The following is a 26,535-nucleotide window of genomic DNA, read 5'->3' as shown; positions in this document are numbered from 1 at the left end:
CTGTACTCCAAGGCCAAATTTGCCTGTTACTCCAGGTGTTTCTTGACTTCCTACTTTTGCATTCCAGTCCCCAATAATAAAAAGGACATCTTTTTTGGGTGTTAGTTCTAAAAGGTCTTGTAGGTCTTCATCAAACCGTTCAACTTCAGCTTCTTCAGCATTACTGGTCGGGGCATAGACTTGGACCGTGGTATTGAATGGTCTGCCTTGGAAACGACCAGAGATCATTCTGTCGTTTTTGAGACTGCATCCAAGTACTGCATTCTGGACTCTTTTGTTGACTGTGATGGCTACTCCATTTCTTCCAAGGGATTCTTGCTCACAGTAGTAGATATAATGGTCATCTGAGTTAAATTCACCCATTGCAGTCCATTTTAATTCACTGATTCCTAAAATGTTGACGTTCACTCTTGCCATTTCCTGTTTGACCACTTCCAATTTGCCTTGATTCATGGGCTCACAAAGAGTCAGACATGACTGAGCAACTGTCACTTTCACTTTCAATAGACTATGAAATGATGAAAGACATCTAAGATGAAAAGTTAAGCAATCATGTCCACTCTTACAACTTCATTTAACACTGTACTGAAGAGTCCTAGCTAGTGTACTGCAGTAAGTTGAGGAAAAAATAAAATGCATAGAAAAGAAGATGTAAAATTCATCTGCCTTAAATTCTCAGACAACATATTATGTACAAAGAAAACTCCAAAGTTCAAACAAGAAAAACATACTACAATAATAAATTATTTAAAATGGTAAAAGAATATGAAGTCAATGTACAAAGATCAATTTTAACTCTAATAGCAAGAAACAATTAGAAAAACTCATATTAAAAATACTGCTTATACAATAAATGCTGGAGAAAAGGGAGCCCTCTTACACTGCTGGTGGGAATGCCAACTAGTACAGCCACTATTGAGAACAGTGTGGAGAATTCCTTAAAAAACTGGAAATAGAACTGCCATATGACCCAGCAATCCCACTCCTGGGCATACACACCAAGGAAATCAGAACTGAAAGGGACACATGTACCCCATTGTTCATTGCAGAACTGTTTATAATAGCCAGGACATGGAAGCAACCTAGATGCCCATCAGCAGACGAGTGGATAAGCTATGGTACATATACACAATGGAATATTACTCAGTCATTAAAAAGAATACATTTGAATCAGTTCTAATGAGATGGATGAAACTGGAGCCCATTATACAGAGTGAAGTAAGCCAGAAAGATAAACACCAATACAGTATACTAACACATATATATGGAATTTAAAAAGATGGTAACGATAACCCTATATGCAGGACAGAAAAAGAGACACAGATGTATAGAACAGACTTTTGGACTCTATGGGAGAAAGCAAGGGTTGGATGAACTGAGAGAATAGCACTGAAATATGTATATTATCAAGTGTGAAACAGATCGCCAGCCCAGGTTGGATGCATGAGACAAGTGCTCAGGGCTGGTGCACTGGGAAGACCCAGAGGGATGGTATGGGTAGGGAGGTGGGAGGTGGGATCAGGATGGGGAACACATGTAAATCCATGGCTGATTCATGTCAATGTATGGCAAAAACCACTACAATAATGTAAAGTAATTAGCCTCCAACTAATAAAAATAAATGAAAAATAAATAAATAAAATTCTGAAAAGTAAAAAAAAAATAAAAATACTGTTTATAGTAAGAGCCCAAAACATGAAATATTCTGGGGTAAACTTAACAAAACACTTGCAAGACATATACAATGAAAACTACAAAACATTTCTGAGCAGTGTTAAAGAAAATCTAAGTAAAGGCAAAGATATACCATGTCATGAATTATATGTTAAGATGGAAATTCTTTGTAAATTAATCTATATACTCAACACAGCCAAATTCAAATACCATAGACTTTTTCTTTTAGAAACTGATAAACTGATTCTAAAAGTTATATGGAAATGCAAAGGACTCACAATAGCCAAAACAATTTTGGAAAAGCCAACAACAAAATTGAAGGACTTATACTACCACATTTTAAGACTTTTTATAATGCTACATTAATAAAGAAAGTGTTAAATTGTATACCCACAAATGTATATGCTGAAATTAAAGATTCATGTCTAAGAAATGATTCTTAATCCTTATGTCATATTGTACAAAAAAATTAATTTAAAATGTACTACAGACTATATGCTTACTCCTTGTTACACTCATTTTTAAAAGTTGAGAAAGTGAAAATATAAAGCATGGAGAAAATCATCAGTGATGGTCTTAATTTCTTTTAAGAGCTTATACCCCACATACTTGAATTTTACCTCAAACTTCTTGTTTTCCTCAAACTTCTTCTGATCACATAATTTGTCATAATCTTCTTGTAACTTAGTATGAGTTTCTTTAAGTGATGATAACTCATTTTTAATCTCATTAATTTCTCCATTAAGTTCTTCAACCTAGTATATGACATTTAACCAAAATGAACATGTATATAAATTAGTTGTGTCTAAAAATACTTCATTAACACAAGTGTTTAGAAACTATAAACAATGAAAACATTCCCAAAGTAATGACTAATATTAAAAGCTACCATTTACTGAATTGTGCTGAGTACTTAATAAACATAATTTCATACTCTTAAAATTCCTATGAGGTATTTTCAGCCTCCAATGCACAGGTGAGATATGTGAGGCTCATAGATGTTAAGTAACTTGCCTAAAATCAGGTAGATATAAAGTGATAGTCAAGATTCAAATGCAAGGCTAAGCCTAGGAGTTGTGCTCTTAAGTACTACATTAAATCACTTCTTGTTACAAATGAAAAATTAATTAACTTTTAATCATAAAAATTCTATAAAGGTTACCATTTCATTGCTTTCTTAAAGTTTTATTTTCTTGTTGCAAATTAGATAAAGATTTCAACTCAACTAGATGAAGAATACTGAGTACTAAGTACTACAATTAGAAACTGACACTTCAGCCTAATACTTCTATCTACAAACTAGTCTCTTCAGTTCAATTCAGTTCAGTTGCTCAGTCGTGTCCTACTCTTTGGGACCCCATGAACTGCAGCATACCAGGCCTCCCTGTCCATCACCAACTCCCAGAGTCCACCCAAACCCATGTCCATTGAGTCAGTGATGCCATCCAACCATCTCATCCTCTGTCGTCCCCTTCTCCTCCTGCCCTTAATCTTTCCCAGCATCAGGGTCTTTTCAAATGAGCCAGATCTTCGCATCAGGTGGCCAAAGTACTGGAGTTTCAGCTTCAACATCAGTCCTACCAATGAATACCCAGGACTGGTCTCCTTTAGGATGGACTGGTTGGATCTCCTTGCAGTCCAAGGGACTCTCAAGAGTTTTCTCCAACACCACAGTTCAAAAGCATCAATTCTTCTGCACTCAGCTTTCTTTATAGTCCAACTCTCACATCCATACATGACCACTGGAAAAACCACAGCCTTGACTAGATGGACCTTTGTTGGCAAAGTAATGTCTTTTTAATATGCTGTCTAGGTTGGTCATAACTTTCCTTCCAAGGAGTGTCTTTTAATTTCATGGCTGCAAAATCACCATCTGCAGTGATATCGGAGCCCAGAAAAATAGTCAGCCGTCATTTCCACTGTTTCCCCATCTATTTTCCATGAAGTGATGGGATCGGATGCCATGATCCTAGTTTCCTGAGGGTTGAGTTTTAAGCCAACTTTTTCACTCTCCTTTTTCACTTTCATCAAGAGACTCTTTAGTTCTTCTTCGCCTTCTGCCATAAGGGTGGTGTCATCTGTGTATCTGAGGTTATTGATATTTCTCCCGGCAATCTTAATTCCAGTTTGTGCTTCCTCCAGCCCAGCATTTCTCATAATGTACTCTGCATATAAGTTAAATAAGCAGGGTGACAATATACAGCCTTGACGTACTCCTTTTCCTATTTGGAACCAGTCTGTTGTTCCATGTCTTTTACTGGCTATAAAATTTTATAATCTTTTTCTTGGTGGGATTCTCTTTCATAGAACCTCAAATGTGAGACAAAATAAGTTCCAGGAAAAAAGAAAAATACCATTTTGTCATAAAATATTATAAAAGTTTCTCATGAACAATTTTAAACTACCAAAAATTCTACTAATGCATCTAATTTTCCTTGTAGGGGTTAACAGACTTTGAGCTCACCAACTACTTTCCCTTCACCTTACCTATTTTGACCATCTTTTTACCTATCTCTGCAAGGTTCTTCTCCATGGCTCAACTCTTCATGTGTTCTCTATCCTGTCCTCTCTTACCTCCCTTAGAGCCTAACTCAAGCAAAGATCTCTTCTCTCCTAGATATTCTCAATTTTCCACACTATACCAGTATTGTTTTTAGCCCAGAAATACGCTCTTGTCATGATTATAACTTTTTTCTTCTTGACTCAATTACTCTCTCTCTCACTTCTTAAAGTTCACTCTTACTACTTTCAAATTCTAACCTCTCTTCACTCCTTAAGGGGTTCCCTGGCGGATCAGAGGGTAAAGCATCTGCCTGCAAGGCGGGAGACCCGGGTTCAATCCCTGGGTCAGTAGATCCCCTGGAGAAGGAAATGGCAACCCACTCCAGTACTCTCGCCTAGAAAATTCTATGGATTGAGGAGCCTGGTGGGCTACAGTCCATGTGGTCACAAAGAGTCGGATATAACTGAGAGACACCACTTTCTTTCTTTACTTTCACTCCTTAACAATCAGACTTCTGCCCTCATGTTCTACTGATTTTTTTCTATCATCACCTGCAAATTAGCAAAAGGACTTGTTCCAAGTTTCATACCATTTAACAGCATTGTAGCACAACTGTGTAGACTACTTATTTCAAACAGCCTCTTTTCTTCATTTCATGGTACCACTCCCTCTTCATCCTCCTACCTTTCACTGTTCCTATCAGGCTCCCTCTCCCCTTCTGTCCCACACTAACCACTCACAAAATTCTGGCATTCCCCAGAATCCTCTTTCTTCTTTAGCCCTCCCTTCAAGTCTTCCACTCTCTCCATAGATGACCTTAATATACCTTCAAATTTCATCTTTATGCTAATAAGTCTTAAATCTCTTTCTCATCTCCCAACCTCTTGCCTAAGATTAGATTCATGTTTCCAAATACATGATATAAATTTCAAGTCAGATGTCCTGTAGTCACTGTAAGTTAAGCAATTTCCAAATTAAACTCATTTTCATCCACCAAATCTGCTTCTCCTTTCACATTCCTATGTCATTTAGTGATATGACTATTCTGCTAATGTATAAATTATTATACTAATCTCAGAATCACAGTTGACTCCTTTCCCTTTTAAAATCCATTATATATCAAATGTGATTAATCCTGCTAACTCTACCTCCAGTCCTTCTTGCACCTGTCTCTTTTCTCTATATTCACTGTTGTTGTTGTTCAGTCGCTCAGTTGTGTCTGACTCTGTGAAACCCCATGGACTGCAATCCTCACTACTGTTGCTCTAATTCACATCCTCATGGGCTCATGGTTAGAATATTCTTCTTACTGACCTCTTTCCATAATGCCATTCTCCATACTACTGCAAGAGTTATTTTTCTAAACTGCAGATCTAGTCACTTTTCTGCTTTAAAAATCTCAGTGGCTTCCGTTACTTATAAAATAAAATTCAATTTCTTTAGAAAAGAGCTCTTCAGAAGATGACTTCAACCTCATTTGCAATGTCGCATTCTAGATCAGACCATTCATCCTCGAGAAAGCAATTTTATGCCTCCATCACTATCCCCTTTCTTAAATGGAATGCCAACAGAGTGGAATGAGAAGTATAGGAAGCAGGCATCTTCTGTCTGGTGAAACCCTATTCATCTTTCAAGTCCAAATTCCAGGATCATCTTTTCTCTAAAACTTTCTCCAACCTAGTTAAACAATATGATTTATTTTGTGCTTTCATAGTAATTTTTAAATACTAATATTAATACTACTAAAAACATTCCATACTATTGTAGTTAATAATTACCTGTCTTTTGAGAGTATGAGCTCTTTAATAATCTTTGTATTTTAGGCACCTTTGAAAATCCAGCACCTAGAATAGTGCCTAACACATAATAGATGCTCAACAAATGTTGTGAATTGAATTTTTGTGACACCCCCTTTCTTTAAATAAGTTCTGAACATCTGCATTTAGTACTGTCTTACCTATAAATATCTATTGGCTATATAACTGGCCAAATAAAAACAGGTACACATACCACATTCTTTATGACATTTCTATGAATTTTAAAATATATTGTCTAGTAATATTCACTGTTTAATTTGTACAGTATTCTTTCACTATTAAAAAAAAGCAGTATATATAATTTCATCTTATTTTTGTTACTATCTTTTAGTTTTTTTTTAAACCCTATCTTTATCTGACCTCAGTAGCAATACTACAATTACCCTTCACTCAAGAGTGGTGAAATGCTTACAAAGAGACAGAAATACAATTAAAGAATAGATCTGACCTCCCACTCAAGAAAACTCCTATAGAACCAAAGCAGCTTTTAAAAAATTTAACTATGTTCTGTTTAGTACTGAAGCATAAAGTGAAATGAATGCAGATGCTAAAAATCCTAAGACAAAACCAATTTCATCCAAATTATAAACAGGTCTCACCAGGAAAGCTGAATGCTTATTTCTCTTAATTCAGTTGATTCCTGCCTCCTCCCCCCAACCCCCTGGGGGAGGAACATAGTTGAAATATCACTAGGAAAAATAAATGTTTACTTTTCTTATCTCAACTAATTTTGGGGGGCATGATTGGCATATTCAAGTTTATAGTCTCTTTTTACATCATAGTTTCCCTTACCCTGACAGTACTATTTCCATGGTCTTTCAAACATTAGAAATGAGACAGAAGTATTGGGATGCAAGGGAGATTAGCTGAAGCTAAAATGAAAATTACTATGTTTGTTGCTTAATGATGAACTTTATCAATATAGGGATCATTAAGCATTTTACAATATTCTGATCTAATGAATTACAAAATACTTTTTGAGAATTTGGTAAAGCTTATCAAATTCATCAGTGAAAATCTGATCTCTTCAAAATACAAATTAAGAGAACACGTTAGCTGCAAATGGATCAAAAAATCAAGAATTACTTTTATAACAATTTATATCAAATAAACTCAACTACAGAATATTACACAGATATATATTATTATAAACTATATTAATACAGTATTAGAATTTTATAGTATAATTAGTACAATAACTAAAATATCTTACTTTCCCAAAATATAGTTTTCATAAACTTATAAATAGTTACCTTCCATTTTTTTTTTAGTTCTTTTAAAAGAATTGAAGGCAATAAAAATAGATAATAAAAAGAACAACTGATTCTGGGTTCACCAGTCTTTAAAGTGAACCTTGTATTTCACAACTTTATATCACTTTACACATTTTATTATCTACTTCACTGAAATTAAAATTTAATGTAAAATAAAAGAGTTGTGCTTTAAGAAAATAATCATGTTAATAACATAACAATTCTCTTGATAAAATGTTGATACTAGAGAACCCAACTACTGTATACATGTTCTAAACATGGCTTTAATATGATATACATGTTCTAAACATGGCTTTAATATGACTCAATGAAACTGCTGAGGAAAGCTAAAGAGATCAGCTAACAATATTTTATTAAATTTAGCTTTAAAAACTTTTTAGAAATACAAGTGCAAGAAGAAAATGTGTCTGACTTTATTCCTATAATATTTTTGCAATATTTTCTTAGCATTTAATAGTTATTTTAAATGTCTACACCTACTTAAAATATTTAAAAATTTTACTATTAAATAAACCTACATGCTTCCTCCAGGTTCCTAGTGCTTTCTCATGCTCATTTTGAAGATTAAGGAACTTTTCTTCATTTTCTTTTACCTTCTCCCTTTGCAGCTCATTATCTCTTTCAAGGGTCTGCAATAAAATTAATTATCCAAAAAATAATCAATACCACATTAATGAATTTTGATGTGTTTTATGTTGCTTGGACCTTTGCTTCTAACATGCTGAAAGTGCCATACAGATCAGTGATAATGTGCTATCTCAACAATAATTTTCATAAATTAACAGAAAGGTGCTTATAGTTTAGTTAACAGGAAATAGGGGGAGGTTATGAAAAAGAAATGGCTATAAAAGGGTATAAAAACATTGCCATTATTCAGTTTCACTGCATAAGTTTTAATGTACTGAAAAAAGTAATATAAAGTACAGCACTGAAAAATATGAAATGTAGCATAATCCAAGCTAACCCTACTATAATTTTTTAACTACCATAAAATATATTTTCCATATCTGTTTATTTCAGAAATTAATTGGCTGGAAACCTCTTAAATACAATTAAAATTTTTAATTTCAAATTAACATTTTTTAGTAGAACTTCAGTATTCACTAATTAACTTATTACTTCATAAATTAACATATTATATAATCACTATCACACTCTCCTCTCCTCTTCCCAAAAAAACCTTTAAAGGGTAAAATTATCACTGTTTTCTAAGACAAAGGTTTAAAAGATATTAAATCAGTATCACCAATATTATTAGGTTTCTTCAGTGTCTGCTTATAATCCAAGTAAACTTCTGTAAAAAGACTCTACCTGCATGTCTAATATATCTGGAATTTTTATGTTAATTTGTTTATCATTACTAAAGCTAAGTACATTCAGGGTCAACATCTAAGCCACACAAAGGATAAAGAAAGAAAAGGCAAAGTTTTCCTCTACTGGTTTTCCAGCTCTCCCCACCAGAGGTAAAGTAGTTTCTTGTGTATCCTTTCAAAAATTGTCTATAAGCATATAAGTATATATCTTTCAAACCATACTATATATACTCTGTTGTCCTGCCATTTCCTTTTCTAAAAATATGAATAATATATCTTGCTTAACTTCCATATCACTATATAAGATCTTATTTTAGAGGCTTCACAGTATTTCAACTATTTAAAGAGTCCTCAATTACTACATAAAATATCAATATGTGATGACATAATTATGCAAAATTTTGAAAACATTTGATAAAACAATTTTAACACAAAGATTTTCCTCTGGCTCATAAAGAACTATGCACTTTGAGAGCATTCAGTGAATATCTGTTTGACTGTCTCTACTTTAGGACAATGTAAATATTTTTATAGAATTCATGATTTCATCTTGATTTACAGGTAACATATGGTAATAAGGCAGTTTCTAAATATTTACAAGGGTATTATTTAATAGGTGCTTAGTACTTTAACATTCTAACAAATATTTACAGTATCTATTTACATTTTAGAAGACAGACAAATCAAAAAATCCAGAGGAGATATGGGAGAGTATACCACAGAGTATCCTAGTAAAAATAAACAACCAAAAGCATTATGTTCTTAAAAAGCACATTAGATATATCAGTCATTTCCTGCCTGTAACTATACCCCCATCTAAAAGAAAGTGCCTGTATCTGGTATTCTCAGTTTCCATGTTTTGTAGACATTCCATCCTTATCCTATAATGTGGACTGACTGTTCTTTCATCCTGCTACACTGATCAGGCAATCTTTGAGAATTTCCTTTTTCCTTCTGTGGTAGGTCTCCCGTGATTTCCTAGATCCCATGATTTCCTCCTGGTTTATTCCCTTGTCTTGGTAAAGCAAGCTATTAAGCTATTTTTTATAAAGCAGACAACTATCATATTTTTTGAAACCTTGAATGTCTGAAAGTATGTTTATTCTACTAATACTTAATTGGTTTGGCTAAATACAGTACAATTCTGTTTTGGAACCTCTGAAAGCACGGTTCTATTATCTTCTACCTTCCAGGGTTGCCAATGAGAAGTTTGAAGCCACTATGTTGTCATTCTCATTTTGGATCCTTCATAGGTGATCTACTTTTTTTGCCCGCCGCCCCCCCACCCCAGAGAGTTTTATAATCTTCTCTTTTAGTATGAAATTTCATAATGATATGCATTGGTGTTAAGCAAAACAAACTCAGATTCTTCAATTCTGGGTTACTTTCCTGCATTATCTCTTGGGTCATTTGCTCTCCTTCCACTTTCTCTGTTCTCTCTGAAACTCACCAGACCTCTTGAACAACCCCCTCATTTTCTTCCTTTCCTATTTTCCATCTTCTTGTCTTTTGGTTCTACTGTCTTAGATTATTTTGATGTTATCTTCTAACCTTTCCATTGTACTTTTTATGTACACTAATATATTTAAGAGTTCCCTTTTATTCTATTAATGTTTTTTAGATCTTAAATTACTGTTTTTGGATTAACAAATATATTTCTCTTAACTGAGTATATTTTCTTAGCTTCTCCAAGTTTTTTTTCATTACCCTATTTGTTTTGTTTGCTTTTCACACTGGAGATTTTCAAATACCCAGTGATCCTTAACTGTTTGTTCATATATAAGAATGAAGTATTAAATAGCCAGCTAAAAGTTTTGTCAACTACAAAGTTTTGTCACTACAGTGGTGGCTTCACTGTGCATTGATCTGGCTGAATTGTTTCAACGGGAAAGCTTAATTGCAGGTGAGTTGCCACAGAATCTTCCATTCTGCTGCCTGGATGTTATAAGGCTAACTATCCTGCAAATGGGGAGACTGCCTGGAGGCTTCAGAATTCAGTATATAGACTTTCCAAACTATTTCAAAAATAATACTCTCAGTACTGCGCTAGTAAACTAGGTCTCAATAAAGCCTGATTGGTAGCATTTGCCAATCTCATTAAAGTTAAAAAAAAAAAAAACCCACCGTGGTTAATTCAAGCTACCACTTATTTAAACTAGCTTACAAAATGACAACAGCTCTAATAACCAGCTCTCCCTGGTACAAACTGCCTCCAGCACACCACTGGATCTTTCCAGTCTCAGTTGCTCCTCAAACTCTCCAACTAATTCTCTATCTTTTGCCCAACAGAAGACAGGGAGTGACTGTGCAGATTAGGGAGAAGAATCTGAATGTGTAATAGCTTTCCATGCAGACCTTCTAGCTACTGGCTCCAGTTATGTATCTTACTTTAGAGGCACATGATGCTTGCAATTCCTGACTATTTCTGTTGCTTTAATTTGGGTTTCTACTTTCTCTCATTTGCTGAGTGACTAATTTTCCATTTGGTTCCTACTTTTAAAACTTTATTTTTATTGTTTCTTCTTCCCATTTCTGCATTCTTGTGGTTTTTATGTCATTTTATTGCAGCTTCAGAAGGGAATGTATAGGTTTGATCCAATATGTTTAACCAGAAGCCCTGACCTGGCAATATCTGAACTTGCAGAGTCTAAATTTACTCACTGTTAATCACTCATTAATTTAGTAAGATTTAAAGAGCTCCTATTATGTGACAGAAACTTTTTTGGGCTCTTATACTATATTAGTAAAAATGTTACTAATTTTATGGAATTTATACTCTACCAGGGAATTATTTGGTATTATCTGCACATGGATTAACAAATTTGAAAAGCTTCTCTGACAAAATATATATTGTGGAAAATCAAAATAAAATCACTGTTAATGCTTTAATATACCAAAAACTAAGTAAATTATTCTGGTTAATACTATGTTAACACTATGACTATAGTAGCAAACTAAATAAATAGTCTTCCTAACACTATGATTATAGCAGCATAACTATAGTTTTATCTGGACTAAACTATAATTAAATCACAGTGAAAAATATTCTCTATCATGAGAATTTAGGTCTTCTATGCTCCAAACTGTACTTAAAAAAAAAAAAGACAGATGACAGCACGATTGCAGAGCACTGAAAAACAGTAGGCCATTATGAAGAGTAATGATCCCTTTTAGTACAGGTGGAATTAGAATGCTCCTCAGGAAAACACTTGCGATATCTATGCAGCATAATCCTCAGCAACAGTTCAACATTAATATTTTGTTATACTATATATCAGTGGTTCTCCAACACCAGTCTGTAAACAAGAACTGATCCATGACAAAAATCTCACTAGTCCATGGCAAAAAATGTCAATGTAAGGTCATCAAATGTGTTTTCTTATAAAGGACTGTCCTTTATCTGATATTACATCCTTAATATACTTTGGATGTTAAAATGTTCTTTTATAAAATGAAAGTGGTGATAGATGGTACTATTTTTTAATGCCTTTAACTGTTAAAATAAAAAGCAGACAATTCTATCTTGTTCTTGCCAATACTTTGAAATTTTACTATATGAAATCTAGTTTCTCTATGTACTATCAAGGCTTAGGCAATAACGGGTCTAGTAAAAGAGAGGGGCATTTGGATTATTGAATATATTTCCATTTATAGCTAAAAATCCTGGAAACATAGTTATTGTCATCATTAACTCAAATTATTAGGTTGGTGCAAAAATAAGTATGGTTTTGCACTGTTGAACTTTGCCATTTGCTACTGTAATACATTCTTAAATAAATGTGGTTGTTATACATCATTTTGATGTGCATTTCTTGCTTTATGTTTATTGATAATGAGTTATTTGCTGTTTATTTTATATGTACTTTAGTCTACAGAAAAATGGAAATGACGTTAGACAAAAAGCAAATTCGAGGAATTTTTCTTATTTGAGTTCAAAACAGGTCACAAAGCAGTGGAGACAATCACAACATCAACACATTTGGCCAAGGAACTGCTAATGAACATACAATGCAGTGGTGGTTTAATAAGTTTTGCAAAGGAGACGAGAGCCTTGAAGATGAGCATAGTGGCCAGCCACTGGAAGCTGACAACAACAGAGAGGATCACCAAAGCTACTACACGAGAAGGCCCAAGAACTCAGTGTCGACATTCTATGGTCACGTGGCATTTGAAGCAAATTGGAAAGGTGAAAAAACTCGGTAAGTGAACTGACCAAAAATCAGAAGAATTGTCGTTTTGAAGTGTCCTCTTCTCTTATTCTTAACACAACAACAACAAACCATTTCTCAATTTGGACTGTGATGTGCAAAAAAAAGTGGATGATATACAACAATGATGATCAGCTCAGTGGTTGGATCAAGAAGAAGCTCCAAAGCACTTTCCAAAGTCAAACAAGAACAAAAAAAAAGTCACAGTCACTGGTGATCTGCTGCTGGTCTGATCTACTACAACTTTCTGAATTCTGGCAAAACCATTACATCTGAGAAGTATGCTCAGCAAATTGATGAGAAGTACCAAAAATTGCAATTCCTGCAGCCAGCATTGGCCAACAGAAAGGGCCCAATTCTTCTCCGTGACAATGCCCAGCTGCATGTTGCACAACCAATGTTTCAAAAGCTGAACCAATTAGGCTACAAAGTTTTACCTCATCTGCCATATTCACCTGATCTCTCACCAACTGACTACTACTTCTTTAAGCATGTCTACAACTTTTTGCAGGGAAAAATGCTTCCACAACCAGCAAGAGGCTGCTTTCCAAGAGTTTGCTGAATCCCGAAGCACTGATTTTTATGCTACACAAACAAACATCTCCTATTGGTAAAAAATATGTTGATTGTAATGGTTCCTATTTTGATTAATAAAGATGTATTTGAGCCTGGTTACAATGACTTAAAATTCGGAGTCCAAAACCATAATTACTTTTGCACTGACCTAATATATACACCTATGACTAGCATAGGCCCTGTAGAATTCAACAATACATAAACATTGGATTTAGAGCTGATGAAGGACAATTTGAAAGTTGTGGTCTTTGTGTAACTGATCCAGCAAAAGTGGTATTTCCGACAGATCTAGGAAAAATATCTTAACAGTGTAATGTTGTAGAAATAGTGCTGAAGTAGAATTGAGACAAAGATTTAATTCTGGTTTTGCCACTAATTTGGGGCCTTGAACTATACTGCTTGCCTTTTGTGGATCTCTATTTCATCACAAAATGAAATGGCTGGATTGGCTAATCACTAACATTTTGTTCATCCTAAAAATCTATGTTTCATCTCCTTTAAATAGATTAGGGGACAATCCTGGTAACTGCTTTCATCAAGAATTTGAATAAATTATTTCATATGTTTCTTGGAAGAAGATTTAACATCTTAGAGAAATAATCCCCATTAAGCATCTATAGGGTGGGTAGAGGAGTTCAGTTCAGTTCAGTTGCTCAGTCATGTCCGACTCTTTGCAACCCCATGGACTGCAGCATGCCAGGCCTCCCTGTCCATCACCAACTCCTGGAGTTTACTCAAACTCATGTCCATCAAGTCAGTGATGCCATCCAACCATCTGATCCTCTGTCATCCCCTTCTCCTCCTGCCTTCAATCTTTCCCAGCACCAGGGTCTTTTCAAATGAGTCAGTTCTTCGCATCAGGTGGCCAAAGTACTGGAGTTTCAGCTTCAACATCAGTCCTTCCAATGAATATTCAGGACTGATTTCCTTTAGGATGGACTGGTTGGATCTCCTGGCAGTCCAAGGGACTCTCAAGAGTCTTCTCCAACACCACAGTTCAAAAGCATCAATTCTTCGGTACTCAGCTTTCTTTATAGTCCAACTCTCACATCCATACATGACTACTGGAAAAACCATAGCCTTGACTAGATGGACCTTTGTCAGCAAAGTAATGTCTCTGCTTTTTAATAAGCTGTCTAGGTTGATCATAGCTTTTCTTCCAAGGAGCAAGCGTCTTTTAATTTCATGGCTGCAGTCACCAACTGCAGTGATTTTGGAGCCCAAGAAAGTAAAGTCCTCCACTGCTCCCATTGTTTCCCCATCTATTTGCCATGAAGTGATGGGACCAGATGCCATGATCTTAGTTTTCTGAATGTTGAGCTTTAAGCCAACTTTTTCACGCTCCTCTTTCACTTTCATCAAGAGGCTCTTTAGTTCTTCTTCGCTTTCTGCCATAAGGGTGGTGTCATCTGTGTATCTGAGGTTATTAATATTTCTCCTGGCAATCTTGATTCCAGCTTGTGCTTCATCCAGCCCGGGATTTGTCATGATGTACTCTGCATATAAGTTAAATGAGCAGGGTGACAATATACAGCCTTGACGTACTCCTTCTCCTATTGAGTCTGTTGTTCCATGTCCAGTTCTAACTGTTGCTTCCTGACCCGCATACAGGTTTCTCAAGAGGCAGGTCAGGTGGTCTAGTATTCCCACCTCTTTCAGAATTTTCCACAGTTTATTGTGATCCACACAGTCAAAGGCTTTGGCATAGTCAATAAAGCAAAAGTAGATGTTTTTATGGAACTCTTGCCTTTTTCAATGATCCAGCAGATGTTGGCAATTTGATCTCTGGTTCCTCTGCCTTTTCTAAATCCAGCTTGAACATCTGGAAGTTCACGGTTCACGTACTGTTGAAGCCTGGCTTGGAGAATTTTGAGCATTACTTTGCTAGCATATGATATGAGTTTAATTGTGTGGTAGTCTGAGCATTCTTTGGCATTGCCTTTCTTAGGGATTGGAATGAAAACTGACCTTTTCCAGTCCTGTGGCCACTGCTGAGTTTTCCAGATTTGCTGGCATATTGAGTGCAGCACTTACACAGCATCATCTTTTAGGATTTGAAATAGCTCAACTGGAATTCCATCACCTCCACAAGCTTTGTTCATATTTGCATATAACTGGACTTTATGAAAATTTTTAAAAATCTTCTATTGGAGTAGGTGAAAGGGTTAAAAGAACGGAGAGATTTGGCTCTGGCATAAGTTTTCCCTCTCTGCCTTCCAGGTGAAATTCATACAGTATTGGGGGGGGGGGGCAGGCAAGAGAAATGAGCAAGGCAAATCTCTCTTTACATAACTAATCACAGACCATCAATGGTGAAAAGACAGTGTTTCACTGTCTTAAGTCTGGTTTTGTCCAGTGAGGCTGGATTCAGGATAATTTCTGCGGCCAAATGCAAAATTTAAAAAAAGAAGAGGAAAAAAACGCTATTAAAGACACTTATACTAAACCTTTTCTTTTCTTTATGGTTTCTCCATTTTTCTGTCTTTGTCTCTCTCCCCCGGCTTTTTTCTTCCTATCCACCTATCATGGTAATTTTATTTTCTCTTTAATGTCCCCTGGGATAGTCACAGGCCAAAGACAGATCCTCACAGATGCTTAAGGGCCTTACCACAAGACTTAGCTTTGAGTTCCACCTCCTGCAAGCTGCAAGACCCATGTATTATGTTCTGTCTGAAGTTGGGGAAGTCAGTCTCTCCACCCCATTGGCCCTCTGGCATTCTGGCTAAAGTTGGGTAAGTCAGTCTCTCCATCCCACAGGCCCTCTGGTGTTTCAGTTAAAGTTGGGGAAGTCAGTCTCTCCATCCCATGGGCCCTCTGGCAGATGGGTAACCCTCAAAAGATTGCAACTGACAGGCAGGGATGCAGCTCACTACCTGGATTGAGGACTCACTTTCTGCCAAGACACCTACCTAATGTGCTAGGCATGGCCAACCTGAGGAAGAAGACGCTGCAGGGCACGTGTACTCAACTCAGACCCACCCTACTACATCTAGGCCCCCACCAGTGTGAGGTGTGCCTGCCAAGTTGCTTCAGCTGTGTCCCTCTCTTTGCGACCCTATGGACTGTAGCCCACCAGGCTCCTCTGTCCATGGAATTCTCCAGGCAAGAATACTGGTTGCCATGCCCTCCTCCAGGGGATCTTTCTGATCCAAGGATCAAACCCACATTTTTTATGTTTCCTGCATTGGCAGGCAGGTTCTTTACCACTAGCACCAGCTGGGAAGCCCAAACATTGGCAAAGGGCAACAATAGAACACACAGGCCTCTACCCACCAATGTGACTCAGCCAACATAGAGTGGTGGCAAGACAGGAGCAGGGAGGATAAGGCTGTGCAGGGCCCAGGACACCAAAAGGCAGAAGAGACAGCATCCAAGAACGGTTCCTTAGTGGCAATGGGAGGCTGGAGAATGCCAAAGCTGGGGCTTCAAGCCCTAGTGCAAGCTCCATTTTACCATCAGACTTAATTTACAAAGCATACATTTAAATATAAAAGTTAATAAAAATGTCAAGGAAGTGACCACAGAATATTAAATCTGAAACTTGAGGCTCCTCTGGCTATCAGCATTATGCAACTGCACTGGTTACTTTCTCAGGAAGCTGGTCCGTGTCTCTGCTAATGGTGGTCTTTTCATTGGAGGTAAATATACTTTTCTTGGGAAATGTTGAGCTTCATGCTTCATTATCAAGAATCCCTTCAGAGGGTCACAAATATCTTCCACTGGCCACCACAGTGGAACACGTCCCCAACTCCTCTTGAGTTGGACATCTCATCACTTGGCAGTTCCTGCTCTTCCACCAACCACTACATTCCTTCATATGAATCCAAAGAACCACCAAGTTCTCGCTTCTGACCCTTCTAGGGCCATTCAACATTAGAACAAGCATAATACACACTCAAGTCTCACTGGAACAGATTCCTCCAAAAACTTTACTCCTTGAAATTTCTAGACTAAAACAGGGCATCAGTCTAGATGTTCTTAGTACACAACTTCCAAACTTCAAGAAATATACAACGAATTCTCCCACAAAATGAATTTATCACAATTTACTGGCAACACCACAGTGAATCTTTTAGGCTCAATAGCATCGCAAGCATCCATCTAAAAAACTGAGATGACAGTCTCCCTTCTTGTACCCCAATTTTTACACGATTTTCCTGTAGACTCCTTCACTTAGATTCATGAGGGGAAAGACATCTCTCTCAACTAGGGATGTAAGAAAAAAGCATCACTTAATGAACCCTCATTCCCAAAACACTCCTATAACTTCTTCCTCTCCCCAATCATTTTCTTATACATACTGGGAAGAAGATGATGGGGTGATTGTTGTGGTAACAGGACCAGTTCTATCATGTTCTTGTGAAAAGGGATCTGCCTCCCACCCCACTTCTGAAAGCCCACTGATTCCTCTCCTAGAACACAGTGTCACTTGTCACCTTTTATTTTCAGTTTTGAATCTTGGCCAAAATCCTAAGACACAGAGAAAAAATACCCAATCTGTTACAAAATTAAATCAATTACTTGATAAAACTGAACATTTAACTAGTGATTAAATGCTAAAAAAATGCTTATTTCTTTGGACACTGATACCAAGTTGACGAAGGAGGTCAATACTTAACCCTTAAAATTAAAAATGATCTCAGATAAAGCTGGACATATGAAAGCAACTAAAGAGGTAAAGTTCATTAGATGAAAATATGCATACACATATATAATATGTGTACATATATATATGCATATATATGCATACACATATATAATCAGGATATGATTTATATATATATATTCTAATTATTTTCTTTTTATCACCTTCAATTTTTCTTCCATTTCAGTATTAGCTTGAGTCTGCTGCTGAAGTAACTGCTGCAATTGTTGAAAAGAAATGATGATACCCTTTAAAAAAGTGTAAATATGATATATTAATTGAAAAAGTTTTAAGGCAGTAGATATGTTTCTAAACTCACATTCTTAAAATATATTTTCTAGTTTCTTATTACAGTTTAATTTCAATTCCATAATAAACAATAAACTGAAATAAACTAATAGCACATTTTATTAATATTTAATGCAATTTGTATTATATGATCTCTTACAAAGTACTATATCTAAGAGTTCCTCAAATAATTAACAAAGTTTTTGAAATGGGCCATGGATTCTGAGACACTACTGAAAAATGTAAAGTATTCAAAACAAAACTATTGTTGGCTTTCTCCTCAAGCAGTAAATATATTGCTACTAAAATGGCATAGTGCTAATGGGTGACGATGGCCTGGTATGCATCAGGATCAAACAGAGAAAAATCAGAAGAGAAAAAAAAAAAGAAACAGGAGAAATTTTATTCACATATCTTTTTTTAAGAATAGAATAATTATAAATATCAAATTCAAATGAGAGTATAATGTCCTATAAATTCATGCTATAAGCATAAATACATTTCAATAACTGTTAGAGTATCAGTAGTCTAAACTAAGGAAAACAGTGATTTATATTTATACACTTTATTTATAAATTATTTTAATGTAATCTTTTCCCAGCTTTATTGAGATATAATTGACATATGTGTAAGCTTAAAGTATAAAATATGATGATCTGATACACATATTTATTGTGATAAAATTATCAAAATAAGGTTAACATCTCTATTACCACACATAATCACCAACTTTTTTGTATGTGGGAGAACATTTAAGATCTAATCTCTGTAAAATATAAATAATCTACAAGGATATATTGTACAGCACAAGGAATACAGTCAATATTTTATAATAATTTTAAATGGAACATAATCTATAAAAATTTTCAATCGCTATGTTGCATAGTTAAAACTAATATAACATTGTAAATCAACTAGACCTCAACTAAATAAATATTTTTAAAATAAGAATATGTCTTCAGAGTCTCATTAAAAAAAAACTCTACTATCTTAGCAACTTTCAAATATGACATCATGCTGCACATTACATACCTAGAACTAACTCATTTTACAACTGGGAGCTTGTACCTTTTAATGACCATCTCCTCATTTCTCCTCTGATTTTTTTTTTTTTTTTTGGCAGTACTTTACAGCATGAGGGAGCTTAGGTTCCCAAACAGTGATCGAACCTTCACCCTTTTAGAAGCATGGAGTCTTAACCACTGGACCACCAAGGAAGTCCCTGACTTACTTTTTTAATGTGAATACAGGTTAGACTTGGTTTAAAAGGTACATATGTAATCCATTCAATATATACCAACTGAGTGTTTACTAAGTGCTAGGAATTGACCTAAGCATGATTCCATTTGTTGTTTATTTTCCACACTGTATTTGGTTTCGAGAATATTTACTGACTTCCAAAATATCTTATGATTGCTTGCCTGTTTTTCTTCTTGAATACAGGTTATCTCTTCACTGATCTTCTTATTTAATTCCAATTCCTAAAAATTTGAATAATTTTAAAATTAAGATATAAAAGTCAGCAAATTATACATTCAACTCAGGACTTAACAAATTTAGGAGTATCATGACCTATTTTTACTCCAGAGTACCAATGTTTGTCTACTGTTGAATTAATGATTCTAGTGAACTGAAGATTGTGTTAGATATTCAACACAGGCTGGTGCAAACTTATAAATGTTAATGTTGAAGACAACAACATTTTCCATCTCCAGAAGTTTTCCTGAAGATATTATGCCAGACAATTACCTGAAAGTGAAAGTGAAGTCACTCAGTCATGTCCAACTCTTTGCGACCCCATGGACTGTAACCCTCTAGGCTCCTCCATCCAAGGGATTTTCCAGGCAAGAATACTGGAGTGGGTTGCCATTTCCTTCTCCAGGGGATCTTCCCGACCCAGGGATTAAACCTGGATCTCCCTCATTGCAGACAGACTCTACTGTCCGAGTCACAGGGAGTATTACCTCTAAAAGGAATTGTAAAGTGAAAGTCGCTCAGTCGTATCCGACTCTTTGCAACCTCATGGACTATCCAATCCATGGAATTCTCCAGGCCAGAATACTGGAGTGGGTAGCTTTTCCCATCTCGAGGGGATCTTCCCAATCCAGGGACTGAACCCAGGTGTCCCGAATTGCAGGTGGATTCTTTACCAGCTGAGCTACAAGGGAAGCCCTGATTACCTGATACCAAAGTAAGGTGAAAATAAAGTGGTTACAGACAAACTTTGTTATCCTAAAGTTTTGTTGATAATGCCAAAAGGTATCTAGCAATTTTTCAAAAATTCATGAAATCTTTCTTTACTATGTATATTAACTCTACAAGGAAGGAAAAATTGTGTATTATACTCCTCTTATTCAATTGTTTTTACAGTCTCATAAATTTTACAAAAATTTTAATTTTATAAACAAGGATATATTCAAATAAATACCATTTTGAGTCTTTCTTCAAGTTCTTGAAATTTTTGTTCTTTAATTGTTAAATTGTTTTCTGCTCCCATCTTCTGTTGTTGACATGTGACTTTGGTCTTTATCAAGTCTGAGGTTACTTTTTTAAGTTCCTTAACATAAAAAACATCAAACAGAGAATTCAGCATAGATATTTCATTAAAGCAAGGCACTTTTCTGACAGTTTTAAAGTTCATTTTAAACCTATTCTACTACAGTCCATGGGGTTGCAGAGTCAGACACGACTGAATCACTAAGACTGGCCCATTAAGGTCTATTTTCCCTACCTTACTTGCAAGATAATTAGCCAACGTGGAAATGCTGTCTGTGGTTACAAAATAGGCAAACACAATGACACAAAGCTAAAATGCATGATCTTTGTTCTTAAAAAGAATACACTAACTAAACGAACTAATCAATCAGAAGTAGGGTGTTTTCCCTGATGACTTATTCAACAAAAATCCTCTAAGATAAAAGATCATATAAAAGATTGTCAATTCCCAAGTTATTAGTAACTAATAAGAAAACTTTATTTAAGAAATAATTATAATATAATGTGATAGGTTACTTTAATACAGGAAAGTACAGAAGTTTAATTGGTTGATGGCATCAAGAAGGCATTACACAGGACAGTGGTATTTAAACTGAGTCTGTAAAGATAAATTTTTGAAGAGGACAAAAAATGAGTAGATATTCCAGGCAAAAACACTCAGGAAAGTACAGAAACATGAAAAAGCATGGTATTTTTCAAGGAAACAGAACTAATATGATATGACCAGAACTAGTACGTCATGGGTAAGGGGGAGGAATTTAAGACACCTGCTCCTTGGAAGGATAGCTATGACAAACCTACACAGTGTATTAAAAAGCAGAGACAAAGAGACCTTTGCTGACAAATGTTCGTATACTCAAAACTGTGGTTTTTTCCAGTAGTAATGTATAGATGTGAGAGTTGGACCATAAAGAAGGCCAAGTGCTGAAGAATTAATGCTTCTGAATTATGGTTCTGGAGAAGAGTCCTGTGGACAGCAAGATCAAATCAGTCAATCCTAAAGGAAATCAACACTAAATATTCAGTGGAAAGACTGATGCTGAAGCTCCAATACTTTGGCCACAAGATGCAAAGAGCTGATTCACTGGAAAAAACCCTGATGCTGGGAAAGACTGAGGGCAAGAAGAAAAGGGGGCAATAGAGGATGAGATGGCTAGATAGCATCACCAACTCAATGGACATGAATTTGAGCAAACTCTGGAAGATAGTAAAGGACAGGGGAAACTGGGGAGCTATAGCCCATGGGATAGCAAGGAGTCAACACGAATTAGTGTCTGAACAACAAGCTTTGACTAGATATTTGACAAAATTCAAGTATCAAAAGATTTGTAGGCCAAGCTAAAGAGTTCTAATTTTATCTTACAGACAATGAAGAATTAACCACTGAAGGATTTTGGTTAAGAGAATGACATCACAAGATGTGCTTTTTAGAAAAATAACTCTGGCAACACTGCAGAGGACAGACTTCATGGGGATATAAAAGAAGTCTACATTCTGAAGTTACATGTTCATGGAGTTTAACAGATACATCTGAATACTTTTAAACCCAGAAATACCAACTTCTGAGTGGGTGTGTATTTTATAGTACTGCTGTTCTGTTCAAGAATCTGATTTTCTTGATTACACAGCATTGTAACTAGAGATCAAATTGCCAAAATCTGTTGGATCACAGAAAGAGCAAGAGAATTCCATAAAAACATCAACTCATTTCATTGACTACACTAAAGCCTTTGACTGTGTGAATCACAACAAACTGTGGAAAATTCTGAAAGAGATGGGAATAACAGACCACCTGACCTGCCCCCTGAGAAACCTGTATGCAGGTCAAGAAGCAACAGTTAAAACCAGACATGGAACAATGAATTGGTTCCAAATTGGGAAAGGAGTATGTCAAGGCTGTATACTGTCACTGTGCTTATTTAACTTCTACGCAGAGTACACCACGCGAAACGCTGGGCTGGATGAAGCACAAGCTGGAATCAAGACTGCTGGGAGAAATATCAGTAACCTCAGATATGCAGATGACACCACCCTTGTGGCAGAAAAGTGATGAGGAACCAAAGAACCTCTTGATGAAAGTGAAAGAGGAGGGTGAAAAAGGTGGCTTAAAACTCAACATTCAAAAAACTAAGATCATGATATCCGATCCCATCACTTCACGGCAAAAAGATGGGGAAACAATGCTTTATTTTCTTGGGCTCCAAAAATCACTGCAGATGGTGATAGCAGCCATAAAATTAAAAGATGCTTGCTCCTTGGAAGAAAAGCTGTGACAAACCTAGACAGTATATTATAAAGCAGAGCCATTACTTTGCCAACAAAGGTCCGTCTACTCAAAGATATGGTTTTTCCAGTAATCATGTATGGATATAAGAGTTGGGCTATACACTGTTTATAATAGCCAGGACATGGAAGCAACCCAGATGCCCATCAGCAGACGAATGGATGAGGAAGCTGTGGTACATATACACCATGGAATATTACACAGCCATTAAAAAGAATTCATTTGAATCAGTTCTAATGAGATGGATGAAACTGGAGCCCATTATACAGAGCGAAGTAAGCCAGAAAGATAAAGACCATTACAGTATACTAACTCATATATATGGAATTTAGAAAGATGGTAACGATAACCCTATATGCAAAACAGAAAAAGAGACTCAGATGTATAGAACAGACTTGTGGACTCTGGGAGAAGGCGAGGGTGGGATGTTTCAAGAGAACAGCATTGAAACATGTATATTATCTAGGGTGAAACAGATCACCAGCCCAGGTTGGGTGCATGAGACAAGTGCTCGGGCCTTGGTGCACTGGGAAGACCCAGAGGGATCGGGTGGAGAGGGAGGTGGGAGGGGGGACCGGGATGGGGAATACATGTAAATCCATGGCTAATTCATTTCAATGTATGACAAAAACTACTGTAATGATGTAAAGTAATTAGCCTCCAACTAATAAAAATAAATGGAAAAAAAAAAAAGAGTTGGGCTATAAAGAAAGCTGAAAAAAAAAAAACAAAAAAGAAAGCTGAGCACAGAAGAATTGATGCTTTTGAACTGTGGTGTTGGAGAAGACTCTTGAGAGTCCCTTGGACTGCAAGGAGATCAAACCAGTCAATCCTAAAAGAAATCAACCCTGAATATTCATCAGAAGGACTAATGCTGAAGTTCCAGTACTTTGGCACCTGATGCAAAGAACTGACTCATTAGAAAAGACCCCGGTGCTGGGAGAGATTGAAGGCAGGAGGAGAAGGGGACGACATAGTTGGATGGCATCACTGACTCAATGGACATGAGTTTAAGCAAGCTCCAGGAGTTGGTGATGGACAGGAAAGTCTGGTATGCTACAGTCCGTGGGGTGGCAAAGAGTCAGACACAACTGAGCGACTGAACTCCCTTTGAAAGCGCCCAACAGAAGCCAGAAATGCCAGATACTAGCTTCAGAAACATGATCAGGCTCTGCTAATCAACAGCACCTATCTTGGATATTGGATCAGGAACCAGTCAGTAGATAGCAGAGGCCATGCTAGTCACTTCAAGCCTCCATGAACAACAGTGATACTGCTGAGGCAGTAGCAGTATCCACTATGGTCAACAGTGACGGTATAAGTTGCAATGTAAAACAGCTTAGTGGTGGAAGTTGGTTTCATGCCATGGTTCTGGATATATGTTCCCTGGCTGTTGACCACTTTCCAAGTCTGAGATAAACAACATCCAAATTCCTTTGCTGAAAAAAATCATCTTACAATTAAGAATCTTGATTAGTACATTTCAGTTTTTAAAAACTGAAATTGGTTCATTAGGGTGATGAGATTATAGGAAATTTTTATTTTCCTCATTTTAAGTATTTTCTCTTTTTTTCTAAAATAAACACATTTCTCATGTATCAGTTTTTGAATAGTATGTAAAGCTATTGAAACAGGTGCAATCACTTCACTTTTAGTAAGAGGAAAGATGACAAATGACTGAGTTCTAAAAGAGTCCAAGATTCATGGATTAAATAAGCTGCTAATACAGAAACCTGAAGTCAGCTGAGGTAGGAGCGAAACCAAAAGAGTGTGGTATCAAGGAAGCTGAAAAAGGAGTAGCAGAAAACTGGGCTCTCAATACCTCTAGAATTCTATGTTACAGCCTTAGCCACCTAGAGAGAAACCCACCTGATTAAATCTCTTTGGGTTTAGTCCCAAATCCAGGAGAAAAAATTCATTGTTCTCAGTTCACATATCCCCTTTAGACATGTATACTACATAAAATGACTGCAAAAGTAACCACATGATCAAGAGATAGGTCTTTATTCTCCTATCTCCAAGACACAGGCAGACAACGCACTAAGAGAACAATCAGCATGTACTAAATAAGGAAAGAAGTTTAAATGAAGCTGGTAAGCCTAAAAGAGTAAGTAGTATACTGGATATCCTGCATCTTTGCCTCCTGATTCATTTTCCATTCTTTCTCTATGACCTGTGTGACCGGCATCTGTGGATACTGCAAGCAAGTTCCCTTCCCTCTGCCTTTGTTGGGTTCAATCTCTGGGAGGCACCAGTAATCAGTATGCTAGGAAGACAGAGTGATTGAGGTATTTTTCCTAGCTCCCTCCCTACATGACCACAAACTGGCAACAACTCTGTACCTTTACCAAAGGCCACAGCTTCTGATTTGCAGCTTTCTTCAATAGCTTTACCTATAGCTATATCTTACCTATAGCTGGGATTCCCTGTTTGCTCAGATGGTAAAGCATCTGCCCGCAATGTGGGAGACCTGGGTTCAATCCCCGGGTCTGGAAGATCCCCTGGAGAAGGAAATGGCAACCCACTCCAGTACTCTTGCCTAGAAAATTCCATAGATGGAGGAGCCTGGTGGGCTACAGTCCATGGTGTTGCAAAGATTCGGACACGACTGAGCGACTTTTCACTTTTCACATAGCTATCTCCAGGTTCCAGGATTTGCTTCCTTCCCTTGTCACCACCAGGTCTAGCTGATATAATTATTCCCCAACTCCTTCTATCCCTTGTTGGTTTCCCTTAACTTTATCTACAGTTTTGTAAATGGATCTTCCATCAAACAAACTTCTCTCAGTTTCCCATTCCAATGTGCCATGTTTCCTGACTCAATCCCATTTAATACAAGTAAATTGAGAGAAGGCATTTCAAGTTGCAGTAGGGAATATGAAGGAGAAAAAGGCAAAAAGACAGGGAAATTTTAGAATTATAATAATGGCAACAAAGATTTCAGGATTACAAAGAATGGAAGATGCTTATTAGGAAGTAGTAGGAAACAATGTTGAAGATGTAAAATGGGACCAGATCATGGAAGTTCCAGAAAGCTAATTTTAAGAAGTTTGAGACTAAATCAACACATTGTATACCAAAAGCTTAAATAATGTTATATGTCAATTGTATCTCAATAAAGCTGGAAAAAAAGTTTGGGACTTGATTTGAAAGACAAAGGAGAACTATTCAATTTAAAACTCTTTCCACATGTGCTATGTAGATGTGTCAGGCATATATAGGCAATGGTTTAAAAGAATAACTTAGTAAAATTAGTCTGGCAGAAAGAGTGAACAATAACTGAAGGAAAGAATACTAAGAGGTATTTTATTCATCCAGGAATGAGATGATGAATATCTATACTATTGGAAAATGGATAATGAAAATATGAGACATTCTAAAGGAAGATATAATCAAGTAGAGGAAATGAAGGAAAAAGACTATTTCAAGCTGTCTAAATGAAGCTAGAATAGGAAAC

The 26,535-nt window shown here is 36.3% G+C and overlaps 1 protein-coding gene across 1 annotated transcript in view; it reads right to left on the bottom strand.

The window, feature by feature from the left end:
- The window catches only part of CCDC73 (coiled-coil domain containing 73), a 151,990-nt gene that overhangs the window by 19,389 nt on the left and 106,066 nt on the right, over positions 1-26,535 (bottom strand). The window contains exons 10-14 of the mRNA XM_020911278.2: positions 20,727-20,855; positions 19,720-19,779; positions 18,175-18,258; positions 7,787-7,897; positions 2,295-2,429 (exon numbers count right to left, since the gene is read on the bottom strand). Coding sequence (XP_020766937.2) covers positions 2,295-2,429; positions 7,787-7,897; positions 18,175-18,258; positions 19,720-19,779; positions 20,727-20,855 — 519 coding nt within the window. The remainder of the gene's footprint in view (positions 1-2,294; positions 2,430-7,786; positions 7,898-18,174; positions 18,259-19,719; positions 19,780-20,726; positions 20,856-26,535) is intronic.

This window comes from Odocoileus virginianus, chromosome 10 (assembly GCF_023699985.2).
Source record: "Odocoileus virginianus isolate 20LAN1187 ecotype Illinois chromosome 10, Ovbor_1.2, whole genome shotgun sequence".
NCBI classification, from domain to species: domain Eukaryota; kingdom Metazoa; phylum Chordata; class Mammalia; order Artiodactyla; family Cervidae; genus Odocoileus; species Odocoileus virginianus.
Note: the sequence above shows the minus strand (reverse complement) of the source record. Positions and strands in the feature narration are given on the sequence as shown.